Source organism: Pygocentrus nattereri, chromosome 21 (assembly GCF_015220715.1).
Source record: "Pygocentrus nattereri isolate fPygNat1 chromosome 21, fPygNat1.pri, whole genome shotgun sequence".
In the NCBI taxonomy this organism is placed as follows: domain Eukaryota; kingdom Metazoa; phylum Chordata; class Actinopteri; order Characiformes; family Serrasalmidae; genus Pygocentrus; species Pygocentrus nattereri.
In genome coordinates, this window is record NC_051231.1 from 20,615,492 (window position 1) to 20,641,838 (window position 26,347).

At 37.8% G+C, this 26,347-nt stretch overlaps 1 protein-coding gene across 19 annotated transcripts in view; it reads right to left on the minus strand.

Moving 5' to 3' along the window:
- nfasca (neurofascin homolog (chicken) a) overlaps nt 1-26,347 on the minus strand; it is a 137,486-nt gene that overhangs the window by 10,348 nt on the left and 100,791 nt on the right. For 7 of the 19 annotated variants that reach the window (XM_037532442.1, XM_037532444.1, XM_037532445.1 and 4 more), the window contains 15 exons: nt 25,591-25,692; nt 25,236-25,433; nt 24,882-24,952; nt 23,792-24,014; nt 23,585-23,700; nt 22,224-22,434; nt 21,460-21,582; nt 20,786-20,959; nt 18,753-18,788; nt 14,562-14,807; nt 13,991-14,110; nt 8,287-8,436; nt 5,638-5,769; nt 4,498-4,567; nt 1,966-1,977 (listed from right to left, as the gene is read on the minus strand). In XM_037532442.1, coding sequence (XP_037388339.1) covers nt 1,966-1,977; nt 4,498-4,567; nt 5,638-5,769; nt 8,287-8,436; nt 13,991-14,110; nt 14,562-14,807; nt 18,753-18,788; nt 20,786-20,959; nt 21,460-21,582; nt 22,224-22,434; nt 23,585-23,700; nt 23,792-24,014; nt 24,882-24,952; nt 25,236-25,433; nt 25,591-25,692 — 1,984 coding nt within the window. Of the gene's footprint in view, nt 1-1,965; nt 3,778-4,497; nt 4,568-5,637; nt 5,770-8,286; nt 8,437-13,990; nt 14,111-14,561; nt 14,808-18,741; nt 18,789-20,785; nt 20,960-21,459; nt 21,583-22,223; nt 22,435-23,584; nt 23,701-23,791; nt 24,015-24,881; nt 24,953-25,235; nt 25,434-25,590; nt 25,693-26,347 lie in introns of those variants that run through there. The other 12 variants (XM_037532458.1, XM_037532447.1, XM_037532456.1 and 9 more) reach the window with 8 other exon arrangements.

A 26,347-nucleotide genomic window follows, 5' to 3' on the forward strand; every position in this document is an offset into this window, starting at 1 on the left:
AAAAGCACAGAGCCTACCAATGTAGTTAGATCATCTCCCTTTTGTAAAGCAATTTTAATAAACATGGGCATAATGATTTTAGTACAGTAAGCAAAAAAAACAAAACAAAACAATTTCACTTGAAATGTTAAACTGTATTGTTGACATGCCCCTCAATCTCTTAGAAGCATTTCTCCACTGTTTTCCACAAAATCCACTGCCAATAATCAAATGCAGGCATCTAGGTGCGTTCTATCAGAGTAAAGTGAGCAGGGAGGAGGGAGGGACTAATGTCATGTGCAGCAGAAGTTAAAAAAACATTCTATTTAAGAAACAAATGGAAATCTGTGCAGTATGTCTAGTGCTCATTTCTAATACATAAAACTTCCAAAACTAAACTGAATCTTGTCCTCAGAATCGACAGTCTTATTGAAAATATCTGTCATTGCCCCCCTGCTACAAATGAAGTTGAATGTTCTAACAATGTTGTAACAATCTTACAATGAAACACATAATAGGTATACTGAGTAAGGTGCTTTCACTTGCCAAGGCATCTTTTTTGCAGTGCAAGGCTTTGAAAACCTAAACATTTTGCTAGCTATTTCACTGCATGCATGTTCCATGTAGGTCTGACTTTATTTGAGTAAAGGCTACAGGCTACAGCAATAACATCATTACACTACATGCAAGAAATACAGTGGATTTCAAGTCAGTAGCCGCAACACTGAGTACTTGCTGTCGAGTGCTGCTTTTTCAGCAGAACAGTACCTCAAGGGTGTCAAACAGGGCTGGACGGAGAGGCACTTTGCCCTTCGTTGGTACTCCAGTGAAATTGATTTGACCTCTGCGTCACAGAGTTGGTGCTTTTTAAATGTCAGCCATCCAACAAAAACAAAGCAATTATGCTTTTACAGAGAAAAGACAAAACCATCTTTTACTGGGAAAGCAAAGCGCTTCAAGACCCGTCAAGCTGTTTTGGGACACTCTCTTAAATACTGACTTCGTTTGAGTCTCATTAATGACAGGCTTTTAATGGACTACGATGGGGGTGGGTTTAATGCCCATTGGCACTGATTACTGTCAACAGTGTAGCTTCATGATTGAAAGTGCAGCCTTATTTTGAATAAAGAGTTGCCCAATTAGGTATGCGACACCCCTGAAGAACTAGATTGCTGACTGGACATCAGCTGTGACTCTGCCTTTCTAGCCAACTTCCCTTTAAGAAAAAACAATAGACCTCTGAGTGACATGCCTAAAGAAGGACTCCAGGTCTAAGCCAGTTTTGCCTATGTGAAAAATGAATTGTGTTGCTGAAAATTGCTGCTGTGGCACTCCATGGCAAACAAAAAGGCCACTACTGTCAAAGCCACCTCACTACCCTACTTGACAAAGCTTGCTAGTTTGCACAGCGTATTTGTCAGTGTTTATTGCTGTTGTCAACATGCAGTTATCCTTATTTGAACAACTTTGAAATTCAAATGACAGTTATGTTTGGGGGGGGTGTACATATTACAAAACATATAGATAAGGGGTACCTTGTGTCTTAGGCAGCTGGAATGCTAAATTTGTGGTTGGTCTAAAAGCCACAAAACAAAATGATGCCAAACAATGCAAAAAATGATGAAAAATGTATTTTCTGATAATAATAAACACTAAATAGTGTTATTAAAATACTCCAAAAGGTATAACTTATAAAGCAAATCTAAAATTTAATTAAGTCATATACAGTATGGAAATATGTTTGTTCTCAAACTGAGTGAGGGGTGAAGGTAGAGCAACTTTCTAGACATTAAACGTCCTCATGGGCCACTTTAGGCAGCATGGGTAGAAACTCAATTAACCACAGAGTGCCATTCATTCTTCTCATGAAAAACAGCTAAGACCCAGGACTTGTCCAGATGCTGATGGCGAACTGCAAAACAATGACACATCCTCAGAGGTCTATAACATGCTCAAGCTGACAGATGCTTTGTCAAAACCAAATACCTGTTCTCATTCCTTAATAACCAATCCGTCATTTTCAGTGATGGAGGGAGAGAGAGGAAGGGGTGGGGTCACAAAGATGGGTGGTAAAAAGGACATTTAACAGTTTAGACCACAAAGGAGTTAGAAGCAGAGCTGTTGAGTGCAGGTAGAAGACACAGCTTAACATGGATTTCCACTAAAAAAGGACTTGGCATTAGAGAGCCAGTCAATTACAGCAGATTTGTGGTCTTGAGTCTCTGTCAGGGAATTCATATTAAGATGAACTGAAAGTGTGCCGCTGAATGCAGAACAGCTGTTGAAGATGTTAATAAGCGGCTGCGCGTTGCAGAAAGTAAGATGAAACGTTTTGCTTTGTTAGTGCACCTGTTAGTGAACGTTTTCCATTCAACAGATTAATACATTATAGTGAAAAAGCACAAGCATGTTAAAACAGCTAATGCTAATGCATCAGTCTTTAGTTCAGTCTGCATGTGTAACCTATATCTGTGTCAACACTTACTGCTTTCATTTTGCGAAATTACTCAAATAGAATTACATAATTACATATATAATTACTTAGTGAGTAATACAGTTAACTTAATTTACAATTTGACAACTTTGAATTTGACTTATCTTTGCTTCTATGTCAAACAATGACAATCATGGCAAATTACAAAAATGAGAAAGAAAAAAAAAAGTCTGCAAAAACAAGAATATATATAGGCCTGTCATAAATGTGAAATTTTAGTGGCAACTAACTGTGCTTGTGACTAAGGATTTTAACTTTTTCGTCAATTCTATGCAACTATTAACGTAGCTTAGCTTCCACCTGATAACAGACAGTTCAAATAAACATTACTCTCTGCTGCCCTCTAAAGACGCTATAGCACCAAGGGAGAAGTTAGAACTTTTGTTGTAGTAAGACCAAAGATGTGTCTCTATAAATTAATGTTTTGTGTTTTCTTCTTTTTACATTTATTTACCTCCCAACAGATGAAAATGTACCCATTTCACATTCTGTTCTCTGTGGCATAAACTTATGATTTTGAAAGCTAAAAATGGTGGAAAAGAATTATGGTCAGCTTAAATAATCATCAAATAACTGAGATAAGGTAATTATGTAATAATTGTGACAGGCCTAACTGTATTGATAAAAATAACCTTTTATTACATCATTTCAATCAAAGAAACAAAAACACTTTAGAATCCACACTTGAATGTTTCTATGAGCTTACAGTGAGAAACATTAAAAGGTAGATTTCCAATAAGACTAAACAGGTATAAAATTGTTAGTGACCATGCCAGTGCACTTTGACAATAACAGGCTATTATTACTACTATGACTGCAGCTTATAATGATGTCAAAGGTACAATTAGCACCATACTGCAGTGCCTTAATAACTGCCAAATGGCATAAGGACTGTGTGCCCGAGCAGTATGGCATAAATGCATGCCAAATGTAGCCCATCCCATAGTCATCTAGAATTTGGCTATCTGAAGGAAGACTAGTGGGGAGCAGGGCAGTTTTGCTGACCATTGTCTGGAGCTAATCTCAGCGAGGCCACAGCAGAGAGCAGTCAACTCCATGGCAACCGCTGCTACCTCGTTACTTGAGTGACCGCTGCCCTTGGCAATGCTTGCCTAGCTCCTGCTAAACAGAAAGCTTAATGGGATCAGTGTTTCTGTAAAGCATCGGGTTAGTTTAAGTGTAAGAAATTATAGATTTTTGATGTTTTTGTTTGTTTAAAGGAGATTTTATGAAGTTATTTGTTAGTTTTCATTAATACAGAGAAAGGCTGCTCCTGCTCATCTCCCTATTACGTCAGAGCTAACCTGAAACAGGCAAAAGAAAGGCAATTCACCAACAAGTAACACACCAAATACAGCAATAAAACATTAGAAGGCAGAATGGTAGATAAGCTCTCCTCAGGCAGAGGAAGAGAAAATCAAAGTGAAATGTTTTTGCTTAAAGGAGGCATATCTTACAGTTTTTTAACTTAATTTTCTCCTCCTTAAAGTCTACTTATTATGTATTGTGGGCTAAACATAAGCCATAAACATAATTCATTTTACAGGACTAATTTTCACCCTTTAGAATTAAACAGGCTGATTTTGTTGCTGTCTTTAAGACTGATATATATATAAACAAGCTCTGTTCTGACTGGCTGCTCTGTATTGTGTCTTTCTCGTAACTTTGAAGTGAATGGAAGGACTGACTGCTGCAAATTGAATAGGGGAATATATATATATATATATATATATATATATATATATATATATATATATATATATATATATATATGTGTGTGTGTGTGTGTGTGTGTGTGTGTGTGTGTGTGTGTGTGTGTGTATATCACAAAACCAAATTCAAAATGGACAGTTTTTGGGCAGTTTCCAATACTGTATCCATCAGTATATGTTACATTGAAACTTTTAAATGATTTATTTATGACATATGGCAAAAATTGAGGAGAAATCAGTCTTCCATGATATGGGCCCTTCAATGTCAGAATTCAGCACTGAAGTTACTTTTAAAGCAGAAGACAGACTTACTGGTAATCAAATGATCCATCCTGGTCTTTCTGGTCTACAGGGTCCAAAGGCAGGTCTTTTTTCTCTCTCACTGAGGAAATAAAGGAAAATAGGTGCCAAATAATGGAAAAGATTAGAATATAGAACCAAATAAATAAACATAGACTTATTAACACAAATTGATTTGACATTGTTAGTATTACATGTAATAGGCTATCTCTACATCCATGAATAAATGTTTGGAATTGTGATGAAATATTCCTGCTCCACTTCTACTGGACTATCTCTGCTACACTGGATGCTCAGTGTAATATATCAATTTTACCAAAACCTTTGCATATCCATTTAAAAACAGCCACTGCCATTTGAATATATATATTCATGACATACCAATAAAATGGTCTAGGTTTTATTCTGAAAGTGAAAATATATAGTGTATTTTATGTTACCCAAACTATGTAAGCATAGCATAGAGCAAGATTTTGTGTACATTGCCTCTGACTCATGAAACCACTTCAGGTGGGAAAATCTGCTAACCTGTCCCCCTTTCCATTCTAACTAATCAGTTTTATAGCATGTTTACAATTTGACAACACAAAAAAGCAGGTCCGAAATCAAAGTTTTTTTTTTCTGCTGTTGTTATACTAAATTAATATTTTAAAGAGCCAGCATTTTTCTTGTACTTTATATTTTCTCTTTCAGATCCACTTATAATACTTGGGCAGTTATATTTACAAAAATGGTCATAATTCATTTTTAAAAGACTTTTCTTTCTGCATTCCTTAGAATTAAACAGGCTGTATTCATTACTATGCCTGATATAAGACAGATATTATGATAAATAAGCTCTCTTCTGATTGACTGACCTGTACTGTACCTCATTTAAAAGCACTCAGAGCTGAAACTCTCAATAGAACTTTAATATGAAGGGGCAAGGCTGGTTGAAAAGGTGGATATGTGATTTTTGTGACATCACAAAAACAATACATTCAAAACGGCCTGCTTTTGCAGTTTAGTTCCCATATACAGACTAAATAGCCTAAAATGGAAGCATATCTGGTCCAACAGATATAATAGGACAACTAAAATCTCTATGGAAATCAGCCTAATGTGAATTGGCCTTTAGAGTGTCATCATCTTTGCAGCACTTTTAGTGTTTACCTGGGTATTTTCCTCCTCGGCTCCTCTTTATGAAGCAAACGATGAGCAGGATGAGGACCAGAAGTGCGATGGCACACATGAGACCAATGAACCAGCCCTGCGTGGCAATGTCTACCTGATCCTTGCTGTAGGCTATTATACAACAAACACACATAAGGGACAGAGAGGGAAGAATGATAGAGAGAGAAAAAGAGAGAGAGAAATAAAATGTATGTTTCCTAGATGAACTACTCACCACCAGTTGTCCTGTGACTTATTAAACCATATCTAAATCAAATCTTTAATGAATGTTTTTAAGTTCCAGCAGGCATAACCTTTACTGACAACCGTCCTTTATCAAAAACACATTAGTGGGAGGAAGAGTGCATTAGGACCTGCATTATCAAGCTTTGTACTGTGATAACAACATCAGCACAGAGTCAGCGTTCTCTCTAGAGCTATTAAGAAAAAGAAAACAAGGAAAGGAGCACATCTCTTTTATTTGCCTTTACAAGCCCTACTATGCTCTAATATTTGCAACCAATCAGCCAGGATTCAGGTTCTTAGCTCTTAAAAGCTACATCTATGCTTGCTTAGGGCTAAAATGTTAAAATCACTTCTTCAGGGTACTTGAACTAGGAATGTGCATGGGTATAGTTATACTATCGTTACTATCGTTATTCTATAGTTTACTATCAGATTGCTTCTGTAATTTCCAGCCAAAAAAATTTCAAAACCAGTCAATGCATGAAAAACTCTCAAAACATACCAATCAAAAACAGTCTAAGGTTATACTAACCATAATATGAAATAATACAGCAATTATCCAAAATGCTTTTATTTAAGTTTTTTACATAAATTTTGTATCTCTGTCAATTAAAGTATTGCATTATTTGATTTGCATGTGTATGTTAGTTTGTATTCTTAATTTATCTTTTTGTTTCTTTCATTTTTGTCCATTTAAAATTATAGAAGCCAATACTATGGATTACTGGACTTTTTAGCTCCCTCAACTTAGTATCTCTGACAAAGCTTCATGTTGAATGAACACCAGAATGCACTACAACCTGATTTCCAAACAGAATTAGCTGCCACACTGGGTGCTGAACATTTGCAGGGTTATCTTGACAGTCCATGTAAAGGTAATGTGTTTTTCTCATCTATGTGTTAATCAGGGCAAAAAGACATATTATGCTACTCTCATCCAGACACATTCAATATGCTTAATATCATAAACCAGCCCAAGCCAGAGGGGAAACAATACTGAACAAGAGCTAGAGGATCAATATTATATTCCGCATGTTATTATAGAACATGGCGTGGGAGATTTCATCTGGGTTACCACACCTGGGGCACCAATCATTCCATGATCACAGGTTTTATGAGAGAAAAAAACAGGGCTGTTTTCCTATGGATGTGAATGGCTTACTAAAAGACACCACAATCAATGAAACCAGGCGACAATTCCAGAGGCAAAGGTTTGTTAATCGACTCATTCATCTATGAAACACCGAAAATGATTGCTTATTACTAGCACAAAAATATAACTGCTTATTAGGAATATGATTGTAACTATTCATCACAAAAGGCAATGACTGCGTTTCAACACAGTTACATTATACTGCCCACATATTGCACTTTCTTCAGTACTCTCAGTGGAAATGTCTGTGGCTTGTTAAATTGCTCCCTTGCTCTGGCTCCTTATAAAACATAGAAAGTTTGACTTAAACACACAAACAATTGCTTGAAATGCATTAATTGAAGGCTTCTGCAATTAGCTGTGCAGTGCAGACTCCAAACTTGAGATAATGGTTAACATACACTTAAATAGCTTTTTTCATTTATGTGCAAAAAAACAGCAAAAAGAAATCAACCATTTTTGAGGCAGACATTACTATAAACCTAATGAATGAAAATAATTGTTAACCTCTGGAACAGTAAGGGTTTGTGTTGTCATATTTTAATTGCTCTTTCAAAACTATAGAATTTACAAAATAGTTTTAAAGTAACTACCAAAAACAGTCCAAAAGGGGCCATCATGTGCAACTGTTCTTGTGTGTTATTTTTTCAAAATAAAATAATTAATTAATACACTATAATACGGCAAACTTTCTTTATTACTTAGAATTAAAAAGGCTGTCCTATATATATATATATATATATATATATATATATATATATATATATATATATATATATATATATATATATGTAAATGAGTTTATTAGCTGCCCTGTATTAGGACTCATTCAAAAAGCAGCCTAAGCTGCAACACTCCATGCAATGGGCAGGGCTAAACTGCTTTAAGCTGACTTCGACTGCTCCAGTCACATAACCTTTTCTGGTACTACTAGTTATTTTTCTTGATGGTTGTTCACACTTTAAACTGTATAGCACATAGAAGATGAGACAGACAAGATATATGAGACAGATACATTCAAATGCACTTTGTTGTGTTTTATAGGTTCATTTCAATATATATACTTAATGTGGTGAGTGAATGGAGCGATTTGAAACGTTAACAATGTACTCTTACAACCTCTTATTTCAAAAAAGCAAAGAAAACGAGTTTTTCTGGACATGGACCATTTAGGGTAAATAACTGAATAATAAGCCTGCAGTTTAACGTATTAGGCTCCAGTTCTGGTCTGGTTTTAGGCTAGCCCTCACCTCCGCTGGTCTCGAAGGTGACATACTCGCTGGTGATGCTAGGCTGCTCATGGGAATAGACACGTAGCCGGTACTTGGCCCCAGCTGTCAGCCCAGCCAATTTAATGGGGGGTTGGTGTTTGAACAGCACACTTTTCATAGGGCCATTACCTTAGGAGGAGGAGACACAAGAGGACCGTCCATCAAACCAGGACAGAGCAACCTACCATAATAGCAACTTAAAGCAGACAGGCAGCAAAGCCGTCTCTTCCATGAGATGGTGAGTCACACTGATTGAGACTGGTAAGCCCTCCCACCATATCTTTCAGTAAGAGAATAATCATCTGAAGACTTTAAGAGGCATGCAGAGGCAGTATAAAGTTTTCTGAAGAAGCCTCATTAGCAGAGTGCTGAAGGACTGCTCTGTCTGAGGTCACAGTGTAGTTCTCCACAGAAAATGATCGAAAAAGAAAGACAATTCTGTGAAGTGATAGCGAATGGTACTGCTGGCCAAATTTTGGACAGTACTTATACGGCTCACATCAAAGTCTAGCTCCGGGAAATTACAAGAACGATTTAAGAAGTCTGATACCTAACACAGTCTTTGATGCTGAGTTGTTACTTAATACTTCCAAAGGGGGAGCGACAGAATAAAACAGTGAGCTTACAGGAAAAAGAAGAAGCACCCAGTCTCAACCATCTACAGACCTTATCTCATCTCAGAGGAAGCCAGACACGACTAGCATAACACACATCGTCTTTCCAGGGTCTCCATAATGGTGAGAAGACATAAGCATGAATTCAGCTTCCTTAAAACTCATGCTGGGGACAGCATGCAATGTGCTAAAATAAAATGCTTCGTCAAATCTTCCTGCTAAAATAATGTAATTACACTCTTAGAGGTAAGAGTTCCTAAATGGCTCTTCACTTGGATGTAGCATTCTAGGAAAACCTGCACTCGGTATGGAACCTTTCAATTGTGATGAGGTAACGTAAATATTATAAAAAGGTTCTTCACATTCACATACCTTTTAAAAAAGCAGATTCTTTAAAGAAACATACAACCCCAATTCCAATGAAGTTGGGACATTGGGTAAAACATAAATAAAAAAGAATACGATGATTTGCAAACCCTTTTCAACCTATATTCAATTGAATACACTACAAAGACAAGATATTTAATGTTCAAACGGATTAACTTTATTGTTTTTTGCAAATATTCACTCATTTTGAATTTAATGCCTGCAACACGTTCCAAAGAAGTTGGGACAGTGGCAACAAAAGACTGGAAAAGTTGAGGAATGCTCAAAGAACACCTGTTTGGAACATTCCACAGGTGAACAGGTTAATTGGAAACAGGTGAGTGTCATGATTGGGTATAAAGGGAGCATCCCTGAAAGGCTCATTGGTTCACAAGCAAGGACGGGGCGAGGTTCACCACTTTGTGAAAAACTGCATGAGCAAATAGTCCAACAGTTTAAGAACAACGTTTCTCAATGTGCAATTGCAAGGAATTTAGGGATTTCATCATCTACAATCCATAAAATCATCAAAAGATTCAGAGAATCTGGAGAAATCTCTGCAAGTAAGCGGCAAGGCAGAAAACCAACATTGAATGCCCGTGACCTTCAATCCCTCAGGCAGCACAGCATTAAAAACTGACATCATTCTGTAACGGATATTACCACATGATCTCAGGAACACTTCAGAAAACCATTGTCAGTGAACAGTTTGTCGCTCCATCTACAAGTGGAAGGTAAAACTCTGCCATGCAAACCGAAAGCCATATATCAACAACACCCAGAAACGCTGCCGGCTTCTCTGGGCCCGAGCTCATCTCAAGGTCTGTCAACAAAAAGGACTGTCTGGATTGTTATCAGTGCAAAGCTCAAAAGCCAGCATCTCTGATGGTGAGGGGGTGTGTTAGTGCCCATGGCATGGGTAACTTGCACATCTGTGAAGGCCCCATTAATGCTGAAAGGTACATACAGGTTTTAGAGCAACATATGCTGCCATCCAAGCAACGTCTTTTTCAGGGACATCCCTGCTTATTTCAGCAAGACAATGCCAAGCCACATTCTGCACAGCATGGCTTCATAGTAAAAGAGTGCGGGTTCTAGACTGGCCTGCATGCAGTCCAGATCTGTCTCCCATTGAAAATGTGCGGCGCATTATGAAGCGCATAATACGACAATGGAGACCCCGGTCAAAGCTTCAACAATTAGTGTCCTCAGTTCCCAAACGCTTATTGAGTGTTGTTAAAAGGAAAGGTGATGTAACACAGTGGTAAACATGCCCCTGTCCCAACTTCTTTGGAACGTGTTCCAGGCATCAAATTCAAAATGAGTGAATATTTGCATAAAACAATAAAGTTTATCTGTTGAACATTAAATATCTTGCATTTGTAGTGTATTCAATTGAATATAGGTTGAAAAGAATTTGCAAATCATTGTATTCTGTGTTTATTTATATTTTACACAATGTCCCAACTTCATTGGAATTGGGGTTGTAAATTGAAAGGTTCTTCAGGGAACCAAAATTGGTTCTTCTATGGCTTTGCTCCAAACAGCCTTTTTGGCACCTTTATTGTTAAGAGCTGACCACAGCCTTTCTTGCAAAGCACCGTACGGGCATTTGAAAAGGTTAGCTTAAGCTACATAGTGAACAAAGCAAAGAGGACAGCTGAAACACGTTATCTCAGTATCTTGGTCTGTCATTTGTAGCTTTAACTTTTTGAAAAAAACATAATGGGGAAAAAAATCTCAGCATCAAAAAGTAATTTTCCTCATTGTCTCTGCCATTGTACTGGTGGAGATAGAATACATAATGCGACTAATTACAGCAGTGTCTTGAAAAAATGTGCACAGCGTGATTACTGTGATTACCACAGAATGTCTGAGATTTTGTTCAGCATAATGAAGAAAAACTTCAGCCCCACTTTATTTGGACAGTCTCCTACAGATTAGCAAAAGATGTTCAAATTGTTAACAAACTATCTGATGAAACTCAACCGTTTTAGGTTAGGATTAACACTGGGTTTAAATTTAGGGCTGGGGTTACGGTTAGTTTTTGGGTTGAGCTTAAGGTTAGAGTTAGTCTTGCAGGGCCAGACCTGATCTCATAAAGAAAATACTCGACTGGGGACAACTTGTTAAACTTTTGGTGCTGGACTGCAGCGAAATCCACCTCTAACAAGGGTACAGCCCCTCTAAAACACACCCCAGATTACTCTAGTCTGGGTTCTTTTACCTTCTAGAGTTCAGTCGTTAGATAGTGACACTATCATTAGCACATCTTTAGCTAATGGAACTTTTTCCTCTGCAAGAGGTAATGTTTTTTCATATCGCTTCGAAAGATGCTCTTTGCAGACACATGTCTACATTCTAAGCTTCTAGTGGGACTTTTTCAAGCATGCTCACTTGTGTTGCAACCATGATGACAGGCTAAAGAAAGGCTTGTTGTCTGTCGGACAATGTTTACAAATGCATTGTCACCTCCTACCCTGAGCCTGTCAACACTGTCGAGCCAGTTATTGGCTGTCACCTCCTTTTCGTGGTGGGTTTAAAGTATGGGTTTTGTCATTATCTTTATACTAGTATGAAACAATAATAACAATAGTTCTTATTAAAAATGAAAGGACATTCCAGAAAAAATATTAATTTACAAAAATAAGCATTCAAAATGAATTTATTTTAAAAACCATATACATAAATACACTATGCTATAATATTTACCAAAACTGTCAGAAATCTTACTTATAAGATTATATAAATTTTTGGGTATACTGACCACTACTACTTCCTGTCACTTTGAGCTCATGAGGCTTTGGACTGTTCAGAAATGTTTCAATTGGTTTGCTCCCATCCTAATACGTTTACATTCCCACTCATTTAGCTCAAAGTTGCTCATGGTGGAGATGATGTCTGGATGTGCAAGACTATGTTACTGTAAAAAGTTTAGTGTTAGGAACAATTAAGGTGAATTTAAGACACATTTAGTTAGATGCAAGGTATCAACAAAACATATAAAAGGAGCAATCCAAATAAAGAGTTACTGAACCCCTTAAAGTAAAGTACCATCAGATTAAGAATTTTCCTTTCCAGCTTCACGCTCTATCAACTTAACTCTTAACTTATCAAACAGCACAGCACACACACAGAGCATGCGGCAGCCAGCTACTTCTCTGGGCAGAGAGAGAGAAGGAGGGCAGGATTGAATCAATATCCTGCGTTGTTAGGAGACATGTCCGTGCCAAGGCTCCTTTACACTGTGTCTGTCTGCGTATCTGTGTGAGCTTGTGTTGACCTGATGCAGTTCCATGATATCCAATCTATCCCTCTGCTCCTCCATGCACAGCACAGTGGGTTCATATTTTATAAACCTCTAGCTGGCTGGCTTTTACACTATCACAGAGTGCGATTGCATCACTGTGCCCTTGAGCGCATGATTCAAGGTTGAGGATATGATGATGAAGCCCCATAGAGATGACCTTGGGCTGGATACATTAACCCCCTCATTATCCCTCTGCTTAAAAAACATCTACTAGCCAGGCAGAGAAAGAGACAGCAGAAGTTTGAGATGCACATCAGGATGTTCCAGCCAGGCTCATGCAAACTGCACTCTGACTAGGAACTGTGAGCCAAGCTAATCAGTAGTGGGGCAGCTGAATAATGATATTAGCATAAAAGGCACATGGAGTTGGGGCAGATAATGATGATCGATAGAATGGTGATGATATAGATAAGTGAAAGACAAGAAAGAGAGAAAGAGAAAGAAAGAGAGAAAGGGAGAGCGCAAAACAAAGGGAGATTGTTAACCATTGGCCAGCCAATGCTAAATGCCTCTAATTCCTTTTCTACAGGCTAATTATAAACAAAAGCTTTTTGACTTTGTGGCTGCTAAACATAGATATGCGTTAGCAGTACATCATAATCACCAAACGAAATACAAAAAGCCATGAATTAGGGCATTAGGCAGAAAGGTAAAAAGCTAAAGTTATTATCTAGCCATTAGAGGAATAGGAAAGAAAAATATTTTGAATGTAAAGCCTGTGGTGTAATGTAGATTGGAGCTGTTCTATAGGTCATTTTGATCCCTACTCAATGTTTCAAAATGACCTTCAATCCAATGCTAGTTACACAAGAGGCTCTGTCTTCTCTCTCATTTTCAACCGCTCTCTCTCCCCCTCAAATTTTTTACTCCAATCTCTCCCTGTTCCTGCAAGCCGCCAGAGAGAACAGGAGCTTCCTAAAGGGAACTTCAAGGACTGCTGAGGACACAAAACCGAACCCCACAGGAGACACAATGGCAGGCTCATTTCATCCCTCGGAGACGCTAGATAAAACGGAGCACTGCGCCTTTGTTCTTTCCAAAAGTGTCTGGGAGGAATATCTATCAGTATCATCATACAAAAAGGATGTGAACAACTTGCAGAGCAGCTCAGCTTGTAGCTGAGCGATATGATGAATGTTTCATTATTCAGCACAACATGTAGCTCACTTTTTATCATAGCATAAAAGTAGCTGGGGCTCACAGCAATGTCTATGGGTATTGGTATATAGCACACGTTACAGCAGTAAACTGTCTAGTAAACTAGCACTCCTTGTAAGAGTTCATATCCTGAGACTGGGTCTGTTATACTGGGATGATTTGGGTCTCCAGCAAGCCCTATCAAAAGCACAAGCGTTCCCTTCACAAGCCCTCAGCAAGTGTGTCTGGGTCTTACTGTCCAGTGTGAACTCTAGCACAAACTCGCTGCTGTCAACAGGGAAGTTGTGCTTCCAGCTGACGTTAGCATAGTCACTGTTAGCATCCACGGTCAGATTCCAGATCTTTACATGCGGGGCTAAGCAGAACAGGTGGGAGAGGAGTACATTTCACAAATCTCAACCACAGGCAACATCAAGGGCTAATACTTACTACATCAGCACATTAGAGCTACATAACTTTAATGCTTTCCTTTTATGCGTCGGAGTCTCCTCTAAGCCCCACAATCAAATTCTCTAGCGAGAGTCTTTTAATCTTGTAAAACAATAACAAGCTAATTGGATGCTACTGTCGATACAAATTCGTATCAATGTCAATAGTAATTTGGGGAAAATGCCTTCTTAAGGGTGTGGGGCAAACATCAGTCAAGTCTCTGTCAAAAATGGCCACTTTAACTAGACAGGGTGTCTACACTATGAATATATCAACAGTGGGGTCCAGCTTAACTCTCCTTAGCTCTTAACTGCTACTTCCATTTATATTTAACTTGTTCATATAGACTAACAAATTGGTTATGTCTGAGGAAATACCCAGCATGTTCATATCCACCCGCTTGGTGGTGAAAGGTGGGGTAGGGAGAGTTGTAGTGCTGGAGGTAGTAGTGGTGGTTGTAGTTGGAGTTGTTGCAGTAGTTGGAGCAGGAGTAGTGGGGGTAGCAGCAGTAGTAGGGGCAATGGTAGTAGTTGTTGAGGTACTAATGGTTGTAGTCAGGACGGTGGTTGGGGGAAGAGGGGGAGGAGGAGTTGCAAACACCAAGGCATCTGTAGAATCAATCACTGAGAGAGGAAGAGAGTAGTAGTTAAGCACAACAACAAAGCCTATATAGCGGCACCACAACATGAACAAAGATAATAAAGAGAATGAGCATGGCCTGCAATGCTGGATAGAATTCCCACAACTTTAGGTAAACACAGTATGAGTTATGAGATTGGATAATCTTAAGAATCTGGCAAAAAAAAAATCTGATGCCTCCAATTGAGCTGTTGGAGGACTGAGTGAATCATTGTTGGCATTGTTGGCTGAAGGTCATAATGGCCCATATTCATCAAAGCTGTGTAGAAATAAGCACAGATCTGACTGTCCAGAATGACATACAAGTTGTGTCTGATTCAGGAAATCTGAACGCAGCTGATCAATTAGCTTCAGTGCATGGAAACAAGTGCACAACTTATCTGCATACAATTTGCAACAGACATGCCTAAATTTGCCATCATAAACATATAATTTACTCAAACTATGCCCTAATTCATGCAGATGTGAGAATAGTGGTCCATTAAAAGAATAAAAAATTTAGGTGAAATTTGCATAAACTCATTTTACAATCAGATATGACCGTATGCAAATTTGATAAATAAGGACCAGTGCCATTGCTGAAGCTATACATTATACTTAGCTTCAGTTATTGACAGAGATGGAATATTGTTATTACTGTATTATTGTACAGCAGGATTGAAAGATTAATCACTTTTATATCAAAATTGCAAACTGAATGAGAACATTTTCAAAAATTACCGCAATATAATTACATGCTATCAACAATGTTGTTTAAAGTTTATAAGAGGAAATTTACCTAACAAATTGGAGTTGTGAACTGCCTATAGACTATTTAAAAGCAATCTAATACCCAAGTTGAGTGTAAATGACAATACAACCACAACAAATTTATAACACAGTTACAATATTATTTAGAAAAATTACTATATTTTCCACAACTTCTTCAGCCCTAATTAGTTTTTTGGTATTTTTTTATTATTACTGTTATTACTGATATCAGTATGGAATAAGAATAAGTGGTTTTGTCCATTTTATAGCCTATTAGTCTGATTTTAACCAGCTCATAAATTCACAAAGTGAATTAAGAAAATTTCACTCAATAGACAAAAACAAAACAAAACAAACAAAGCCTGTCTTCTTTTCATCTTCTTTTTCTTGTTTAGGACTGATTGCAAATTATGGCACAAAGCTGCTTGCTTGTTTCTTAACGTTTTTTGCTGGGTACACAGGTTGTTTGATGAACGTAATGATTATCTTTGTCAGTGAACAGAAATGTACATAATGGTTGTGTTTCAATCACACTGTAGAATGTCAATCGGACCCATTATTTTTGTACCATCTGAGCATATACATTGTAGGCTTTGGCTGTACAGGTTAAAATGGTTTTAGTCATAATGTGTCTGGGTTTAGGTTCTGACATTCAATTCAAGAGTAAATTCATCTTTGTCTTTCAAGTAGACAGTTGTTCACATTGTGCAACAGTGCCACCAAGCGGTCATCTGTTTTAAATATCCATTGTTTATTCAATATTATCTTAACAGCAAAAGGAATTGTGGGAAATCCATCAGTGGAAACATATCCACCACCATTACCAGTAGAGTAACAATGCATGAATATAGACCCTCTTTACTTCACATTATGTTAAAATAACAGACAATTAAAACAGAATAGACAGTCTTATACCTTCTTATTTTCACCTGAAGTCCTTAGAAACAAAGCTGCTTCACAGTACCATGACCTTCCATTCTTCCAATTCATGCAAATTGTGGCAGCCCCACAAAATATGCACCAAAACAGAGCTTGAGCATACCAGCATCTCACCAGAATCAATCGACAGGCAAAGGATGAAATATGAGTGACAGATAAGAACACCTAGCAAGGTGCTAAAAAAAACCTTAGTGGCCAAGGTTATGCCTGCAAGAGGACAGCCCCTCTCAGCTCTGTGGTCTTGCCAAACCAAGACAGAGACAAGCTGGTGGAGATGCTTTCTACCAAGTTCCAGTGAATGTGGGTTGTCCATTTCGAACGGCCAATCAGCAAGCAGCTTGGTGTGCTCTTACCTGCAAGTATCCATTTGGGCGACAAAGAACATGGGCAACCACAAAACAGGCCAGAGCAATGAAAAAATCAAAAGAGGTGGCAGAAGCGTAAGCATTAGTGGGGAATGGTGTGAGCAGTGAATGAGATATGGCCAGCCTCTTTATGGACTGATATCAGCGTGACAAATGGACATTTCCTAAACTTCTCCAGAGGAAGTTCCAGGCTGCATGCTCAAACCTTAAGGTGATGGGAAACCAAATCAGGCTCCTCAAAGCCTTTGAAGCCAATCAGTTTAGTGAGTCTTTCATAAGAGGATAAACCTCCAAAGCTCCTCCAAGGTAAATGTGATGATTGTATAACGTTGCTGGTGGCACTCTTAACCCCCTCTAAAAAATTGTTGCTCAACACTAATGCACCTTGTTGCCAGGCAACAGGGATTACTACAAGAGATCTCTGTTTCTTAAACACTTAAGTGCAACCCATTTATGAAGACATCACTTTCCTGCAAGTTTAAACCTTAGAAGTTGCAGTTTTCAAAGAGCAGGGTATAATTCAGAATTAAATATTTCTTCATTTAAATCATTAAGTCTCTGTGTGGAGAAATTATGAAGAAATTAATATTCTAAACTTTCAGTTGATATCATTTTTTTGTAAGCAGATATTTAACAAGTAGACAATTCAGTACAATTTTAATTTAATGAGAAGTTATTTTTGTTTGTACAGTTGATAAACTTCCATTACTGTCACTAAAACTAACGGAAGTCAAAATTACAGCTTAAAACCTGCTAAATTGAATGTAAATATAATTGCGTAGCAAAACATGTGCTTAAATATGTAACCATGTAATTATGTTTGGAGTGTATAGAAAAACAAAAGTAATACCCTGACTTCTAAGGGTTAATTACAAAATCTGAATAGCATGCCGGGGTCGTCCAAAGGGGGCATGTGACAGGAAGGGGTGCTGGGGCAAATGTGGAAGGGTGCCATCAGGGATCGGAAGTCAAATGATACAGAATAAGAAAACAAAGGACATTACTGATATTATCTCAATAAATCCTGAACCCATTCATAAACGTATGTACATAGTAATAAGTGAGGCCTTCAAGCAGAAAAAACTAAACTGAACTGTAAGTCATGTAACACCTTTCATCTAACAAAGTGTCAGTAAGCAATAACAACAGTGCAGTAACACGTGTCCCATCCCTGAAAGCACACAGTGATATGGACCAGGACAGACGGATAGACAGACGTACCGAAAGCCAGCCATTAGTAGACAGTGCAGTTTAGATTTTTTCATAACTGTGCTGCATAAATACTTTTACACCAAATCACATAAAACATGAAATGCTTTTTAAAATACTTTTTATACTTAAGTCTGTAAAAGACTAAAGCATAACATCCTCATTGAATATTCATTGAACATATATATATATACACACACAGGGTGAGTCAAAAGTCACAGGACACTGTTTTATTTTATTTTATTTTTTATGCTGTCACAAGCCTCCACGATGCGGTGCTGAAGGTGGCGTTTGTTGCAGATGTTCTCAGCGTACACAATTAGTTTGAGATGACCCCAGAGATAAAAGTCGATGATAAAATAAAAAATAAAATAAAACCTTTCCTGTGACTTTTGACTCACCCTGTATATATACCTTCACCTTTACTTTACTTACACCCTTAGTTTTTTTAAGATGGAAGGCAAGAGGTAATCGTAATCTCATATTTTGTCCACATTACACAGCCTTAAGTCCTGTTATATTTATCTGTAATAGCTCAGGGTTTGGTAATGAACCCTTCTTTAGGTACTGAGCACTGAACTGCACTGCAGAATGGACAGACAGACAGACAGACAGAAGGACAGACAGACAGGCAGACAGTCAGGCAGGCAGGCACCTCCTCATTACCTACACCTGCAGAGTCAGTACCTGAAGTGATAAAGTCTTCTCTCACACCGAGGGAGGGAGAGATAGAGAGAAAGGCAGACAGGAGAGGAAGGAGGAAACAGGTCAGAGCAGACTGCGAAAACAAAGAAATCAAAAAGGCTGAGAGAGAAAACCACAAAAGGCAGAGTTAGAACCACAAAATGGCAAGCAAGCTACAAGAAAAAGAGGGACAGAGATATTGAGAGAGAGAGACAGAAAGACTGCTTCTCACACAAGACAGAAAGGAAATGACAGACAGGACCACGGACAAGAACACTGGGTGGTTGTGCTCTCAGCGACTGATCCACTTGCTGCTCCTAGCAACAATAAACAGTGGCAACTGAGCTAGGCTGACCTAGAAAGATGGCCTCGCGATAACTTCAGCGTTCTTCATAAGGTTTCGGTATTACAAAAGACGCCTCTGTTCAATAGACCAGCGCAAAGATGTGTCTCAGGAAATGTCTTTCACAAAGCTCACACCTAATTCCTTTTTTAAACAAGCTGAAGCACTTAGTCTCATAAATGCCACTGAGCCTGTGCTCCTGTACTGAAACTTGATACAGTTTTGTAGCAGGAACACCCTGATAACATGTAAAATAGTGTTTTAACATGTCCCTGTGTCTCAAATTAGCACTATGGACTATGAATCCTACTACTGCATGGGACAAGCCTAAGTTAACAGTTGCCTAACTTTACAACAGCAGTTACCATAAAATGAATGTTAGCAAGCTGAAGTTACCTATAACCCAAACAATCCCAGTTACTAAGAAAATTAAGAAACTTTAGCAAGCTAAAATTAACTATAACCCAAACAATCCCAGTTACTAAGAAAATGAAGAAACTTTAGCAAGCTAAAATTAACTATAACCTAAACAATCCCAGTTAGAGGTTAGCTATAACCTCCCTGCTGAAAAAAACAGCTGGTTATGATAGTCTGGTACTAGTTTACCTGGTCACCCAGCATGATCATGCTGGTTGACCACAATACCAGCATCCAAAACACAACATAATCTGTTTTTTTCCATCTGACTACGCATGATCGCCTATATACATGTCCAAAAATAAATTATATGGTCTACAAATAAATTAGTGATTACAAATGTGATTGTTGTAAAATTAGAGCCACTGTTAAGCTCTTAATATACCAACATATGACCAAGCACAGAACTGACTGTAGTGAGTCCAATTTCAGACGAGTCAACTTACTTTATATAAAAAAATATTTTTACCGAGCCCAGTTGCCGTTTTCTTTTAACTGTTATCAATTATTTTCATTTAACTGTCACTAACATCTGCTTACTTGCACTAAAGCAGCTCTTTGTGAAATCCATTAAACTACTGAATGAGAGAAACCACACTGAGAAATAACCTTCAAACATTCAGAGAAGGACCTGGCTGGATGGATTTAGAGCAGGCACTAGCTGCATTCTTTTAAAAAAGGTAGTGGTTGCATTCATTTAGAGCAGGCTTTGAATACAAAGAAACTTTCAATTTATAGCATATTTGAGTTTCTAAGTAGAATAGAAGACCTTCTATTATGATTTGAATTTGATGAGCTGTTTATGTACACACAGTTTTGTTTTGTGGAAAGACACAAATCTCCAGTAATCTGTACTTTAAGGAGAAAAAGACTAATTAATGCTTTAAGAGGACTTTTGATCTTGACCTGGTCTTGGTCTTTTTTGGACTTGGTCTTAACTTGGTCTCACTTTCATTTGGTTTTGGACTTGTCTTGGACTCAACAAAGGTGTTCCTGACTACAGCCCTTGTTAAAACCCACTGTACTCTTAACATAATAATCTTTAACTGTTATATTGGTTGGCAAATACAGTCTACTGTTAATACACTACCCTGGTAGGAGAATTGCAATCATTCTTAGTACTACATTAAATTACACATTGAACACTGATGTATTTTATCATATTGTAATTTATCACTGCTTCTCATTCTATTAAAAGTACCCCTAACAGTCATTAAATCACTGTACACAGGGCTTCTCATATGTAATAACTTACCTTCATTGGCAAAGTGAGGTGACTCCTCAGCATAGACCTCTCCAGATCCAACCTGCGTCCGAGCAGACAGGTAGAACTTGTAGCGGGTAAAGCGGTCAGGCAGACGAATCGTATATTCTGTCTCATTGGGGAAAAAGCTCTGAACTTGCTGACTGCCCACCTGTGTCCCATTAACTAGATCAAAAAATACAAAGTAGAAAAATTAGGAAATGGAGCACCAATCACTGCTAATGTCATTCCTCTTTCTAAAAACAAGAAAAGTTTGTTTTTATAGGTTAGTTCCTTAAACTGAATATCTGTCATTATTTCTGTATTGTATGCATGTTGTTTATTTTTTATTATCTTGTTCCTTGTCCCTGTGTTCAAATATTGTAGTATATAATTATATACTACTAGGTGTAGTAGGTGTGGTTATTTAATTATAAATTATTTTACCTTTGCATTGGTGTGCTTACTTTTTGTTTTAGCTGTATTTAACAAGCCTAGCTTTAATTTATAAAAGAAGGCTATGCATTATTGTGTTCATGTGTGTGCACAGTAGTAGATGGACTAATAATGATAAAGTATATCTCCAGGAAAACACCTGTATCATTCTACTTTACTGGGAGCTACAAATAAAAGCTTCTTGCTCTGAATGGACATGTACAGACTTTTCAGGTGTAAAATGCGCTGACCTGTATTATACTTGAGTGTGTATCCGATCAGAATGCCATTTGGCTCAAGAGGCTTGTCCCACTCCAGGTGAATGGTGTCTGTGTTCCTCTGAACAATTTTAAAGAACTTTGGAGCCCCTGGCACTATTGATGAGTTACAACAGAATCTCATTATTCAGGCACAAAACTTCTGGGTTTCTGACAATAACAACAGACTTTACTACTGAACTATATATTCAAAGAATACTCCAGTGAGCATGTGACGCTCCATCGAAGATGTTCTTAGGTTGTCACGACTTATTTCCACTGGAACATTAGTCCATTCGGTTAAAGAATGAATTATACAGATTTATAGCTTAATGTACCAGTGCTTTTGATTTAAGAAATCATTATAATGTACAACTTTTACTGACAGAAATCAGCAACTACTATTGTACAGTCGTATACAAAAGAACAGACTCAATGGCATTTTGGTGTCCTGCACATTTTAATGCATAATTTGTATTTATTTGCTAGATTTAACAAAACCTAAAAAAAACATACAATATACAATGTGTCAATGTACAGGCCACATTTTACGTTTTACTTTTTCCCACAATATTTTAAATTCAGCAAATTAACACTACCAGTGCATTCAAATGCAATATGTATTCTCTGTAGACGAAATGTACACATACAAGTACAGAGATACATACTGAAATTATCACCCAGGCTAATCAACTGTATGCTGCAGATGCAGATTTAGATCAGTTTTAAAAAAGTAGTAGTATGAAGAAATGTCCTACCGCCTTCCTTGGTCTCAAACTCCACTATTTTGCTGTGCGGTCCCTCGAATTTACTGTTGGCTATGACCATGTACATGCTGTATTTGCTGTAAGGGATCAGATCAGTAAGGATGCCAGTGCTCTGAGACACATCGCTGTAGAAACCTTTCGTCTTCTTCTCCTTGGTCACCCTCAGACCCTTCAACAGGCTGGCCTCCCTCCAATAGTACAGCTGAGAGAGCAGACGAGAAATGTGGAAGACTGTTTACCCCTTTGATCTGGGTTTGATTTGGTCCAAATGCCCCTGGCATGCTTTTGATCTTGCTGGAACTGCAACTGTAAATGCTGTAGAACCCCATCAAATGTATGCAACTGGAAGGTGGTACTGATCCAGCTCAAATAAGCACAAAAGTCTTTGATCGTCCTCAAGCTACAGTTCCACTTCTCTGATGTGGCAGCCTTTAAGGTGGCAGTATTTGGGTTGTATCAAAGCACACCCTAAATGGCCTTAATGTTGACACATTAGATCAAACAACTTTTCTTTGAATCATTATTAACAAATAGTCCACACTGTTCCTGTAGCTTTGGTTAAAATACTGACATATTGAGGTATGTGTGCCTGATCCTCAAATGTTTGAATGCTTATACCTATAGATTAATCAGCGACTAATGAGCTAGCAAAGATCCAATTCATATTTACAAATTGACAATGTTAAGACTAAATTTTTTTAAAGTTTTCTTTTATACTCTTTGCCAGTTGTGTGAAGTTTTTTATGTTTGTTTTCTTTTCTCTTTTCTTTCCTATTTGACCAAAAAAGGAAAAAGGTTAAAAAGAGGTCTACAATAAAGTGTCAAAATCTAATGCTTTACAAATGATCTGTTTTGTTTTAACATTGTCTGTAAAGAAGGAATGCACACCGGTGGTGCCATTGCCAAATGTGATTTGTTTCAAAGTTTAATTTCATTAAAGCTGCACTATGTAATGTGTGAAAGAACATTTTGTAATATTAGTTGTGATTCAGATCCCTTCCCTGAGCAGATGAGTCTAAAGATTATGTGTCTAAAGAGTGAATTCACTCAAAACTCTGTGCTGTATCTTTGGAAGATGTAAACTTCTTTTGTCATCTCATCTTCATCAGTATAAGGTTAATTGTGCATTTGACTCTGAAACCTCAAGCCAGACCTTCTTTTTGAGCCTGTGTGTGATGCTTAGAGAGGTATGAGATGGTCTGAAAAACTGCAAAATCTGACTCCACACCTCCGACTTTAAGATTTATGAACACTTAAACATAGTGTATGCGTATGCTCAGTTTACCAACAGATTTAAGTGTACACAACTTTGAAGACTAAATGGCAAATGTGTAACCAATGGAAGAACTCACTCTGTACTCTTTAAATTCTCCATGAATGTTTCTGGGGTCGACAGGAACCCAGTGCACATTCACTTTGGTGCTGTCAATCTTTGACACCCTGAGGTCAGCAGGGGCAGCAGAGGGTTCTAAGAAAAAGACAGGAACACATACAAGAAGTTAAAACAAGAGTGAAATGTGTATACAGAAGTGAATGTACATTCAAATGCTGGTACTTACTGTCCTCCCCTGAGTGACCAATGACTATGTTTGTTTCTGGGCCTCGTCCAAAGTCATTGACTGCCTGGATTTTAAGCTCGTAGGGGACATACGTCTCTGTATCCCTGACCACATGCTTTGTACTGATGGTGGTTACATTATTCCACTCCTCTTCATGGTCTTTCCTCCTCCATGATACAATATAACGTAGTTCAGGTCCATTCCTTTGTGTGTCCAATAAGGGCTGGGAGCACAGTTGCATACATTAAGCTTGACCACAAAAAATTGAAAATAGCTAAACCACCGTAAGTTAATGAGCAATGTTAAAGGAATAGCTATCAAATAATCCTATTCAGTGAGAAGAAAACTAATAGGGATGCCCCGATCTGAAAGATAAATCAGCAGTTATATCAAAGCATATTTTAATGGCAATTAGCTATGTTGTGCCCTGTTAAGTTTCTAGCCTTTCTTCATCCTTGGTATTTTAGTCTGTTTTGTTTCAGAGTGTATTGATGCAACTGTCACAGAGCTGGTGTAAAAAACAATATCCACTTATGTTCACATATGGTTAAATATCTGCAATGTGAAAGTCAAGAAAAGTAGTTTTTTAGAGATTAGAGCAATTGGCGGCTTAGCATATCTTGTCTAAACTGATTGAATTCCTTCAGAACCATGGTGCAGCATGGAACAAAATAATACAGTACAGACAAAGTGCAAACATGCAAACATAAGTGTGCAAACATTAAACTAGAAATACAGATATAGAATACAATAAATATGATAAATAAAACAGACATTAGACACAGTAAACAGACAGGACAGTGCAGCACCGACACAGCACTCATTTTTGAAAATATATTTCTATTCTAATACATTCTAATGTATTTGAATTGTGCATTGTGTGACTGTGGGTCACTTTCCCAGACAAAGTCCTGGACTAAGTAACATTCTGAATGAGAATTCGTCTTTGAATTTAAACATAGTCCAGGAATTAACGGCTCATCAAAAAGCTTATCTTGAAATTTTGTATCAGTAGATAATTAATACTGGATGATTTGGTTTTGGATCAGGGCAAAAACATGATTGGAATAGAAACTAAACCATTTATTACCTGCCAAGAGATCTCCATGTTGGTCTTTCCAGTGCCCCACCCTTTAAGGCCACTAGGGGCAACATCAGGGGCTGAAAAACATAGAACTTTCCTTTAGCATCCAGACTCATATATATATATATATATATATATATATATATATATATATATATATATATATATATATATATATATATATACATACACATAGCATCAAAGCCTCAGCTAAAGGCTAGTGTCCATTATGAAGTCCATAGTGAATGTAACGCACATTCGATAATGCTGGATAATGCATGGTGCTTGCAGTTAAAAAGCTTTCTCTTTTCTCACTGAAGCATTTGCCTTTAATTACTGCCCTTGACCTCAGGCACTTACGAGCTCCGCTGGTCTGGTAGCGGGTGGAGGGAAGGCTGGGGCGGCTCTGGCCCACGCTATTAATTGCGATGACTCGGAACTGGTAATTCACAAAGGGAGACAGCTGCAGGGTCACTGAGTTCTGGTCACCTGCATAACTGGACAGATTTTGCCATTCACCTGGTCTCAACCGGTTCTCTTCATACTGAACAAGGAATTCTGTTAAGATGGAACAAGAACAAGGAACAAGAAAAATGAATCCCAAAATCTATAGTTACGTTCTAGTTATGTTCTATGAGTATTCAAGTTTTCTTATAAGAACATAATATGCACATGAAATGTGCATATGTGTGCAAAGCACTCGCAAGAACCGTACGGGTGACAGGGCTGTTGTTTTCATTGCCGGGGACCCAGGTGAGGCGGACAGAGCGCGCTGATAGGTCCGAGAGCTCCAGGTCCTCAGGAGGATCAGGACGATCTAGAAGAAACACAGCATAGCTATGAGCAAACAACGTATCTCAGCATAGAGAGATAGCTTGCTTAGGAGAGTGCAAATGAAGTTTGAGTAATTTGACTATTTACACAAAACTCCTGAATTTACATATCAAAACAATACAGAACAAACAAACTTTGTTGTTTTAATAGTGCGTCATATGGTCAAAAATGTATAGCACAGTAAAATTGAAATTTCTGACAGTCACAGTACAGTGTACAACCCCAATTCCAATGAAGTTGGGACGTTGTGTAAAACATAAATAAAAACAGAATACGATGATTTGTAAATCCTTTTCAACCTATATTCAATTGAATACACTACAAAGACAAGATATTTAATGTTCAAATAGATAAACTTTACTGTTTTTTGCAAATATTCACTCATTTTGAATTTGATGCCTGCAACACATTCCAAAGAAGTTGGGACAGGGGCAACAAAAGACTGGGAAAGTTGAGGAATGCTCAAAGAACACCTGTTTGGAACATTCCACAAGTGAACAGGTTAATTGGAAACAGGTGAGTGTCATGATTGGGTATAAAGGGAGCATCCCTGAAAGGCTCAGTTGTTTACAAGCAAGGATGGGACGAGGTTCACCACTTTGTGAACAACTGCATGAGCAAATAGTCCAACAGTTTAA